Below are 10,411 nucleotides of genomic sequence, written 5' to 3'. Positions count from 1 at the left end.
GAGCCTCGGGGGGGGGGCGGGCGGCGCTCTGCACATGCTCGGGGTCGCGCTCCCGCCCCGCCTCCCCTCCCGCGGCGCCGCTGACGTCGCCCCCTCCCACCCCGCCTCCCGCGCCGGCCCTGGGATTGGCTGCCCAGGCGCCCACGTGACCGCGGCCCGGAGGCCAGCCATGGCTTCACTGTGGTCCGCTCCGCCCTGCAGCCCGGACTCGGGGCCGGAGCACTAGAGGAGGAGGAGGAGGAGGAGGAGGAAGGCGGCGGCATGGGGGAGAAGGCGGGAACCAGGTAGGAAGGGACCCAGGCGTCCGGGCGCCCCCCGCCCCCCCCCCACGCAGCGGCTGCTCGGGAGGGAGCCCAGGCGCCCGCTCCCCGCCAAGGGACCCAGGAGTCCGAGACCCCCGAGGAGGGGCCAGTGGTCCCGGACTCCCCCCTCTCCGTCCCCTGACCAAAGCGCCCCCACTCTGGGGGACCCAGGCGTCCGAGCGCCTCTTCAAGACTTCTCCCCCCCCCACCCCTCTGGAGAACCCAGGTGTCCTGGCCGCCGGCTGGAGCCCCTGCTCCCAGCGAGGACCCAGGCGTCCGGGTCCCAGATTGCGCAGAAGGGCTGGGGGATCTCTCTGGGGCGGCGGGTGGACTTGGCTGCAAAGAGGGGCCCCCTGTCCTCCTGGGGGGCTGCCGTGTCTGAGCCAGGAGGCATGAGGGGGGCTGGCAGCTGCCCCAGCACCCAAAGGCTTTCCTCCCATTTCCCGGGGGGGGGGAACCCCCTTCCCCGCCCAGACTCCTGCCAGCTGGCATGTCTGTTCCCAATGCTTCTTAGGGGGTGTCCTTTCCCCCCCCCCTTTGCCTTGGGTGGGGCAGAAAAGAGAAGTTCCTTCTCCCTCCCTCTCTCCCTCCTCTCCGTTATTTACTTTTATTAGTTGGCTATTAACCTCTTCCCGGAGCCAGGCGGGAGTTGGCACCAGAGCCCCAGATGTTGTGGGGGGAGAGGGAGGGCCGGCCACGTCCGCCTGTGTACACACAAGACACACACACTCTGGCCTCTGGACCCGGAGCTGAGAGGGGGCCGGACACGGCCAGGGCGGTTATTCCCGTTTATTAGTTGCCTTCATACCCTGCGCTGGGATGGCCAAGTGGGAGGACTGGAACCCTGCTCCCTCCAGGGCCCTCAGCCCCATTCCAGCCCCACGACAGCCCTGCAAGGCGGGCGCAGCACCCCAGGCTCTTTGGGTGGTGGGCGGTAATCGAACCCAGGTCTGAACTCTACCCACTATGCCTGCTTTCCTCAACTCTCTTCCAGACACAAAGCCCCCCAGGGGATGATTTTCCAGCGCTGCGCTGAGGGAGAGGGTGCTTTGCACGGGGGGGGGGGGGGGAGAGAACGAAAACAGCCCATTTATAAGGAAGCGGTTTCTCGCCTCCCCATCTCTGCACAAAAACAGGAAGTCATCTGCAGGGTGACATTTGGAAGAGGGTGTAAATAACTTTTTCTGCTCCGCACCCGCCGTCCCTCCGGACAGCTCTTCTTCCGCTCTGCCAGCCCCCCCCCTTGAGACAGCCCAGGACGGAGGTTTCTGCACCAACATGCAATAGGATGCAGCACCGCTCCCTGCGGTGATGGCCAGCCCCCCTTGAACGTCTGGGAAAGGAGGGGCAGATGGCAGGTCTCTCTGCCTCCCCGATTTTCCTGCCCTGATGAATCCTCCATTGGGCTTCCATAGGGCAGGGAGGGAGGTGTGTTTATAAGGGGGAGCCCTGTAGCTGCAGAGCTGGAAGGGGCCCCCAACGCCTTGCAATGCAGGGATCCGCGGCAGGCGCTGCCCCACCTCTGCTTACAAAATCCCAGTGAAGGAGAGCCCAGGCAGTAGAGCTCTTTGTCTCAGGGGTGTGAGTTTGGGTCTCTCGTTGGGCAAGGCATTGCACGGGGTGAGGCTGGATGACCCCACAGGGTCCCTTCCAAGTCTCGATTCCGAGGTAGAAACATTGGCCTTTTCTGAGGAGAGAGCCTGTTCCCCACCCCCTTTCCCTCCCCCTTTGGGGCAAGAGCCCCCCCCCAGGAGAACAGGATATTTGGAGGAAGTGCAGCGTGTTCTGAAATTCTCCTGCATCCCCATCCAGTTCCTTTTAAGGTCTCAGAGCGCTTGTGGCAAAAGTTTGGATTGGGGGGGCAAGGAAAGAGACGGCTGGTTTATTATTATTACTTTTTCAGATGGGGCTTATGGGGGCTGCGATTTGTGAGATCAGTGGCTCCAGGTTCAAATCCTGCAGATGGCATTTCCAGGCTGGGGGAGACTCCTGGCCTGGGTCCGTCCAGAGAGCAGCAGCTGCCAGCCCGTGTGGGCAGAACAGAACTGGCGGGACCCCCAGCGACAGCCTCTGTCTCTGCTGGGCTGGACCCCGCCTCCCCCACCCAACCCCTTGACAACAGGGTGACAGCTGCTCCCGTTGCTGCGGCAACCCTCAGGCACCTGGTCCTGATGCGGTTCCCACGGCAACACATTGTACTAAGCCCTGCTGGTGGTGGATTTCTGTTCCTGGGGGAGAGAGGGAGCCGGCCTGAGCATTGGATAATTTAACGGTGGGGAGAGGAGAAGGGGGTGGGGGGAGGGATGGTGTTTCTTTTTGGGGGGGTGTCCCATTTGTAGGGGGGGAGAGATGCTGCACGGGCCCCACTTATCCTAACTGCCTTGTCCTCTTTCTCCCTCTTCTGATGAAAACAGGGTTTTCAAGAAGTCCAGCCCCAATTGCAAAGTAAGTGACCCCCTTTCACCCGGCGTCTCCTCTAAATACCCCCTTCCCAGTCCGATGGGCGCTGTACAAATAATAATAATAATAATAATAATAATAATAATAATAATAATATAATAATAATAATAATATTAGCAGTAGTATTTCCTACAAAATCCAGCCAAGCCCAAATCCTCCCCTCTGAGCTTGGTGCCTGGGCCAAAAGGCACGTTTAACGGTTTATTCCTGTGGCCTCCTCTCTCCCCCCCCTCGCCATCTCTCTCTTTGTGGGTTTCCTGTCAGCCGCCCTCCCCCTCCCAGCTTCCTTCCTCCCCAACAGGCAAGCGCGACTCTCGAACCAGGAACTGAGTCCCGCCTGCCGCTGCCTCTCTCTTTCTCCCTTCTGAATTGCACTCTGCTTCTCCCCCCCCCCCCACCTGTCAGTCGCCCAAGAAACACCCCCCCTCGCTCTTTGCGGGTGGCCCTGCCCCTCTCCCCACCACGTCCAGCAAAAAGGATCTCTTGCGTTAGGGTCTGGCTGGTGGATCAGGCCCACCCAGCCCAGCATCCTCTTCTCGCAGTGGCCAACCAGATGCAAAACACACACACATCCAGGATTTGAATTCGGGAGCAGCTTCTCCCCTCTTGGGGTTTCCAGTTTGCTGCCTCCGAAAGCAGAGCTTTTGCATATTCCATCGCATTTAATGTCTATCCACCAGCTTCCTCCATGATTTTTTAACATTCATCCAGGTTGGTGGGCCATTGCTGCCTCCTGTGGCAAGGAGTTCCGCAGTTCAACTCTGAATGAAGAAGGACTTTTCTCTCTCCTGCGTCTTCCAACATTCAGCTTCCTTGCATGGCATAGGGGGGAACTTTTCTCTGCCCAGTTTCTTCATGCCATGCATAATTTTGCATTCTTTATAAATTGATTTTATAAACTTAGTTGCACAAGAACAACCCCCCACCTCACCCCCACCAAAAGAGATCTCTCTTCTTGCTGATGGGGTGTGGGAAGAGAGGGGAGGGGTGCAGATGGGGGGCTGGCTTTACAGGGGGGCTGAAGGAGGAGAGTTCGGCTCCTGCGCTTGGCAGGGAAGGCGCAGAGGTGATGAACTGGAAAATTCAATTTTTGAGCTGGTTGCGGGGGGTGGTCTTGCGGGGTTGAGAAAACCACTGTTGGTGCAGGGGGGGGGCTTTTGTTTGGGGTGGGGGCAGCGAGGAACCTGGTGCGTGTGGCTGCCAGCCCTGCTTTCAAAGGACCTGCCTGGAATCCTGAATCTTGGGCAAGGCAGCTGAGAGGCAAGGATGGAGGCAGGCAAACATATATTTCCTTCCTTCCTTCCTTCCTTCCTTTCTCTCTCTCTCTCTCTCTCTATCTCTATCTCTATCTCTCTTTCTCTCTCCCCCCCCCCTTATTGCCCCCTTTCTCTCTCCCGGTTTATTAGGGGGTTGGGCTAGATGACCGCTGGGGGATCTCTTCTTGGGAGGTGCTTAAGCAGAGGCCCGGCTGCCCCTCTGCCAGGGATCCTCTGGCTGTTGTTGCAGCGTTTCAGGGGGTTGGGCTAGATGTCCCCTGGGGTCCCCCCCAAGCCTCCAACGCGCTTTGTTGACTCCCGGCGTCTCCGTGGTGATGCTGCTCCCCTCCCTCCCTCCCTGGGGGGCAACCCACAACGCAGACTCCTGGCAGGGTAGGGCAGCCAGAAAGCGCTGCAGGCCAAACAGTGTTTGGGGCTGGGGGGGAAGTGAAGGGGGGGCCACTGGGACCAGCGGAGGACGTGGGGAGGGCAGGATGGAGCCCCTGGAGCTGGACCGGATCTGGTGCGAGGTGCCACCTCGGGGGGTGCAGGTTTATCGGAAGCAGCTCAGCAGCCAGGTGGGGGTCTTTGGCGGATGGCAATGGGGGGGTCCTTCCTTGCAGCTTCCTCCCCCAAAAAGCCACTTGCAGGTTATGGATTTTGGTCTGGGAGGAGGATGGTGGGGCTGGAAGTGAGCTTAAGGGGGGCCAGTTCCAGGTCTGGGGGGGGGTGAGAAGACAGGGGGCCTTGGCTGTGTGAGGGGGGGCAGACACTTGATTTCACAAGATTTGGGGTATTTCCAGTGTCCTATGACCCTTATCTGTGCCACCGATACAGAATCGAAGAGCCGTAAGTTTGGAAGGGCCCCCCAGGTATGACGCAGCCCAACCCCCTGGCATGCAGGAGCCGCAACCAAGGATCCCTGACAGATCCCCCCCCCCCGACCTCTGCTGAAAGATCCCCAGGGAATCCGGGAATTGTAGAGTTAGGGGGGGCTCCCGAGGGCCATCTAGCCCACCCCCTGCCATGTTGGATTGGGGGAGGGGCTGTTTCCCTAGAGATGCCCCCCCTCTAGGGGGTGTCCCCTCTCGTCTCCACCTAATGGGGGTCTGCCTCTCCTCCCTCCAGCTCACCGTCTACCTGGGCAAGAGGGACTTTGTGGACCACCTGGACAGAGTGGACCCCGTAGGTGAGTAGGGGGCAGAGGGGGGGAGAGCCCCTGGGGCAGTCGGGGGTGCAAGGGGGGAGAAGAGGAAAGTGAGTTATGGGGTTATTTGGGGTCCATCAAAGTCATCCCCCCCCCAGCTCCATTCAGGGGACTTTTAGACCACTTTATTTTCCTGCAAGCAGCTCAAGACTGCAGGAAGGCAGCGCCTGGTCCCTGAGGTCCCCCCCGGGGGGGTCACAGCTTCCAAGTCGGAGCATTTGAACCCGGGTCTTTTTTAAAGCAAAGGGCGCTGTGCTGCTACTGTTTTTAATTACATGTAACCATATTTTAATAGGCATGGCTTTCAAATATTCTTGCAGTTCTGTTAGAGTTTGATTACATTTTTCAACAGCGATAGCCGATGATAGACAGAGGTATACCTTAATAAATTCGGATACTGCCCTTCACCTGTAGATCTTAGCGCAGTTCACAGCACAAAATCACAAGACCAAAACCCCAAATGTGCTTTGAAACGAATACAGAAACAAAACAATACCTGCCCCACAAACACATTGAAAATTGCATAGGGTATTAATCAGCTTTTAGCTTTTTGTATCTTAACTTTATTGGTTTCATTTAGTTTATTCCATGAAATTTATACACTGCTTTATTTTTAAAACACCCCCCAATATAAACAATAAACTTATCAATAAGGAAGAAGAATAACAGGAACGACTTAATACTCTGCGCATGGAGGTTTGCGTTCCCCCCCTCACCCCCCTCTGTTTCTTTTCTGCCCCCTTAGATGGTGTCGTTCTGGTGGACCCCGAATACCTCAAGGACCGGAAGGGTAAGTCGGGGGGCAAGGAGAGGGGCCGGTGCTTGAATTTTGGGGACACTGATTTCTGCTTGTTTGCCTTTATTTATTGTGCATTTTATAGAATCATAGAATTGGAAGGGCCCCTCAGGGGTCATCTACTCCAGCCCCCTTCAAGGCAGGAATCTCACCTTTTCCTCCAAGGAGCTCAAGGGGACTTGCGTAGTTCTGTCTCTCCCCCCCCCACCATCCAGTCCTCACAACAATCTTGAAAGGTAGGCTAGGTCTCCACTGGCTCCCGGTGGAGTCCAGGGTCAGGTTTAAGGTGCTGGTCTTAACCTTTAAAGCCCTACGCGGCCTAGGACCCTCATACCTACGGGACCGCCTCTCCTGGTATGTCCCACGGAGGACCTTACGGTCTTCAAACAAAAACATCTTGGAGATCCCGGGCCACAGGGAGGTTAGGCTGGCCTCAGCCAGAGCCATGGCCTTTTCGGCCGTGGCCCCGATCTGGTGGAACGCTCTGTCCCAAGAGACTAGGGCCCTGCGGGACTTGACATCTTTCCGCAGGGCCTGCAAGACAGAGCTGTTCCACCAGGCCTTTGGCCAGGGCACAGCCTTTGGTAATCCTCACAGAACTCTAGCCCAATGGATGCCATTAATTTGATTCTGAACTGATTTTAGAATGTATTTTAATTAATTTACTGTGTGATTTTATGTACACTGTGCTATTTTTACTTGTTTCTTTAAAAAATATATATTTATTTAAATATTTTATTTTTTACCAACCACCAAAACACAAACAGTGAAACCCCCCAGGCAGCTGATACATTGGGTATACAATATTCAATAATATGTTGTTGTCGTTTAGTCGTGTCCAACTCTTCGTGACCCCCTGGACCAGAGCACGCCAGGCACTTCTGTCCTCCACTGCCTCCCGCAGTTTGATCAAACTCATGCTGGTAGCTTCAAGAACACCATCCAACCATCTCATCCTCTGTCGTCCCCTTCTCCTTGTGCCCTCCATCTTTCCCAACATCAGGGTCTTTTCCAGGGAGTCTTCTCTTCTCATGAGGTGGCCAAAGTATTGGAGCCTCAGCTTCACGATCTGTCCTTCCAATTCAATAATATACATATTCAATAATATTCAATAACATATTCAAATCGGCCATGTGTACACTTCTATATACCTTAACACTCCTCCCTTCACAAGGTTTATTTAACGTTTAACATTTTAATTGCCCCAAATTGTTCAGCCCTACCCAAATAATTCAGTATCTTCTCAAACCAATCCTCATTTTTACTTGTTGTTATCCGCTTTGAGCCCAGCTTTGGCTGGGGAGGGTGGGATGCAAATAAAAATTTATTATTATTATTTATTGAAGTCACAGCCAGCAAGCCGAGTGGGGATTTAACCCTGGTTCCTCCCAGGTCCTAGTCCTCAGGGAATCCCCACGACAGCTCTGTGAGGGAGGCCAGGCTCAGAGGCAGCCCCTGCCGCCTCTCCCAGGTCACGCCCAGGGAGCTTCATTCGTGACCAGGTGGGAGGATTTGAACCCACGTCTCTCCCAGGTCCCAGTCCCAACGCCCCAACTGCTGCACCACAACAGTACTCTGGGACCTGCTTGTGTGTAGAAAAAGAAACTCAAAGCGGTTTACAAAAATAAAAATGGAAAATAACTTGTTATTATTTATTTCAGGGTGCGGTATATCACTATATCAGTTAACAATTACATATATACTTACCTAATAGAGATGTTATCCAAATAGTTATTTCTAATACACCTTTTAACCTACTGTATTTTTACAAAAGAGTTCCAAATCTCATCTCTAAGCAATCTGCTCATTGACGGCAGGGAGAGTCAGATCTTCAATCTATTGATTAATTGGAGCCATACATTAATGATAATAATAATTTTATTATTCATACCTTGCCCATCTGGCCGGCTTACATCTTCGCAATGCATCAAGATCCGTCTTTCAGCCCTAGTAAGGGCACAGAAAATCTAATCACGTTGCCAAATCTCATATAGTAGGTATGTCGTTCAAGAGAATATTATCCTCTGAAAATAAATTATCGATGGGAAAAATTAACAGCAATAATTTAAAACATTTGAAATGTCGAAATGGCAAAAGTCTGGATGCAGGTTAAAACTTGCGTCGACTTTCTAAACGAAACTGCTTTAATCGGGCGCCAGAAAGTTTTCAGCTGAAGGCCAATCTCAATAGGCAGGCAGTTCCACAGTTCTGCCACATTAATTTCTACAGAGAGATAGTTGCAGGAGACCCGTCTGTGCCATTTTAAGTCATTTTTGCAAGCAAAGCCCTTTGAATTCCCCAAATCCCAATTGTGCCGTCTGAAGATGGTATTCAAGTGGGTGAAGATTTGTCTAATTTCCGCGCTCCCCGCCAAGCTCAGGGAAGCCTTTTCAGAGAGAAAAAGTTAAAACCGGCAGCCTAGAGAACAGAAGTATTGTTCTCCTGCTCTCAGAGAAGAGATTTTCCCTGCTCCTGACGCCAGTGAAGTTGGCAGCTGTTTGGGGCTTGATGGGAGCCCAGCAGGGCTAATCCGGGAAGTAAAAGCAGGTGTAAACTTTACATTTATGCCTGGAAATTAGTCTCTCTCTCTCTCTCTCTCTTTTGATAATAATAATATATAATAATAATTTATTATTTATACCCGCCCATCTGGCTGGGTTTCCCCAGCCACTCTGGGTGGCTCCCAACAGAATTAGTGATGATAATAATAATAATAATAATAATAATAATAATAATGCGATAAAACATCAGACATTAAAAACTTCCCTAAACAGGGCTGCCTTCAGATGTCTTCTAAAAGTCAGATAGTTGTTTATTTCCTTGACATTTGAAGGGTGCCACTACTGAGAAGGCCCTGTGCCTGGTTTTTCTGTCTCCAGTCCTTAAGATGCTCCAAATTGCTCAGTGTCTGATCATTTGAGGAGGGCGGGGGCAGCAGAGGAAAGTTATCTGGGTAATTCTGTGGAAAAACGGTCAACCTACAAACCCATTTTTCCTGTTCACAAGTGGTCTCTATACTATCCTGAAGATAATTCAGTTCACAGTTTGATTATCAGTCATTCTGCGCAAGATTAGAGCAGCTGGGAGTGTGAAAGGAAGATGACTCAGAATTTCTCTAATTCTCTAATTTCCGCCCAAGACCTTGCCAGAGAAAACAGACAGTAGGTTAACGACCCTGGATTGTACTGATAGTTTTGCTTCCTCCTCCGGGGAACTGATAAGAAGTGCCATGCTAGGGGCGGAACTCAGATGCCTGGAGGGCAAGGAAAATTGCGTTGCTTGAGCATGTTACGTTGGTCACGCACACCTCCCCCTCCCCATAGCAAAGGAAAAGGAAAAGGTATGGTTTTCCCCTCTTCTTTGAGGTTCTTAGCATTAAGGTAACGGGGTGAGATGTTACCTGAAAGGTTTCGTACATTCAGCATTTCTTGTGACCAACGTAACATCACAGCAGACAACTTAGAAGAGGTTGTGTCATTTGAAACCTCCTTTTAGGACTGTCATAATTCCTTCCCTGAGAATTTAATAAGCATTAGGGCTGCAGTTTGGACCATACTATCAGCGTCAGGCATCTGATAGCTCTTAGGAAGTTTGAAATAATAATAATAATAATAATAATAATAATAATAATAATAATAATACAACTTTTAGAGAAAACCATTATCCAAGTTGCAGGTCAATTCTTGAGGTTGCAGAACCTTTGTCACAGTCACATCTTGTCAAACACACCTTTTAATTGCAAGAAAAGCAGTTAAACGACAGCTTTTTAGTTATTTTTGCAGAGAAGTCCGTCTGCACGCAAAGAGGTCCCCTGGAGTTCAAAAAAACATGAGCTTGGAAGAAACCAAAACATTACGTGCTGGGGATCTTGCAGATGTTACGTTGGTCACGGCGGAATCGCCCCCTGATTTCCGTCACCAAGCAGAAGTGGCGAAGCCCTAGCTTTCTGCAAAACCACAAAATCCTAAATGCCTGGGTTGCATCTTTGTGGGGGGGGGGAGAGAACAGTTTCCCGTTCCCCTTTTCTGCGCTTGTCCTCCCCTTTGGCTCCTGCGCTGTGGGACTTTGGGGGGCCTGACCCTGTCCCCCTTCTTCCCTTGCAGTCTTTGTGACGCTGACCTGCGCCTTCCGCTACGGCCGCGAGGACCTGGACGTGCTGGGCCTCTCCTTCCGCAAGGACCTCTTCCTGGCCTCCTGGCAGGCCTTCCCGCCCCCCGAGGAGACCGCCGAGCCCCTCACTCGCCTGCAGGAGCGGCTGCTGCGGAAACTGGGGGCCAACGCCCACCCCTTCAGCTTCATAGTAAGAGAGGGACCAAGCTCACTCAGCCTTTGCACCCCAAAACTCCTGCATTGCAGGGGGTTGGGCTAGATGCCCTTTGGGGGTCCCCCC

At 52.8% G+C, this 10,411-nt stretch overlaps 1 protein-coding gene across 2 annotated transcripts in view; it reads left to right on the top strand.

Moving 5' to 3' along the window:
• The first annotated feature begins 133 nt into the window (after positions 1–133).
• Positions 134–10,411, top strand: part of ARRB2 (arrestin beta 2) — a 24,863-nt gene continuing 14,585 nt past the window's right edge. Inside the window, exons 1-5 of one of the 2 annotated variants that reach the window (XM_083581081.1) lie at positions 134–284; positions 2,717–2,747; positions 5,147–5,207; positions 5,971–6,015; positions 10,125–10,321. In XM_083581081.1, coding sequence (XP_083437207.1) covers positions 262–284; positions 2,717–2,747; positions 5,147–5,207; positions 5,971–6,015; positions 10,125–10,321 — 357 coding nt within the window. In that variant the 5' untranslated portion in view covers positions 134–261. Of the gene's footprint in view, positions 285–2,497; positions 2,575–2,716; positions 2,748–5,146; positions 5,208–5,970; positions 6,016–10,124; positions 10,322–10,411 lie in introns of those variants that run through there. The other variant, XM_083581082.1, reaches the window with a different exon arrangement.

Source organism: Podarcis filfolensis (assembly GCF_964270895.1).
Source record: "Podarcis filfolensis genome assembly, chromosome: 13".
Classification (NCBI taxonomy): domain Eukaryota; kingdom Metazoa; phylum Chordata; class Lepidosauria; order Squamata; family Lacertidae; genus Podarcis; species Podarcis filfolensis.
The sequence above is the reverse complement of the archived record's forward strand: the minus strand, read 5'-3'. Positions and strand labels throughout refer to the sequence as shown.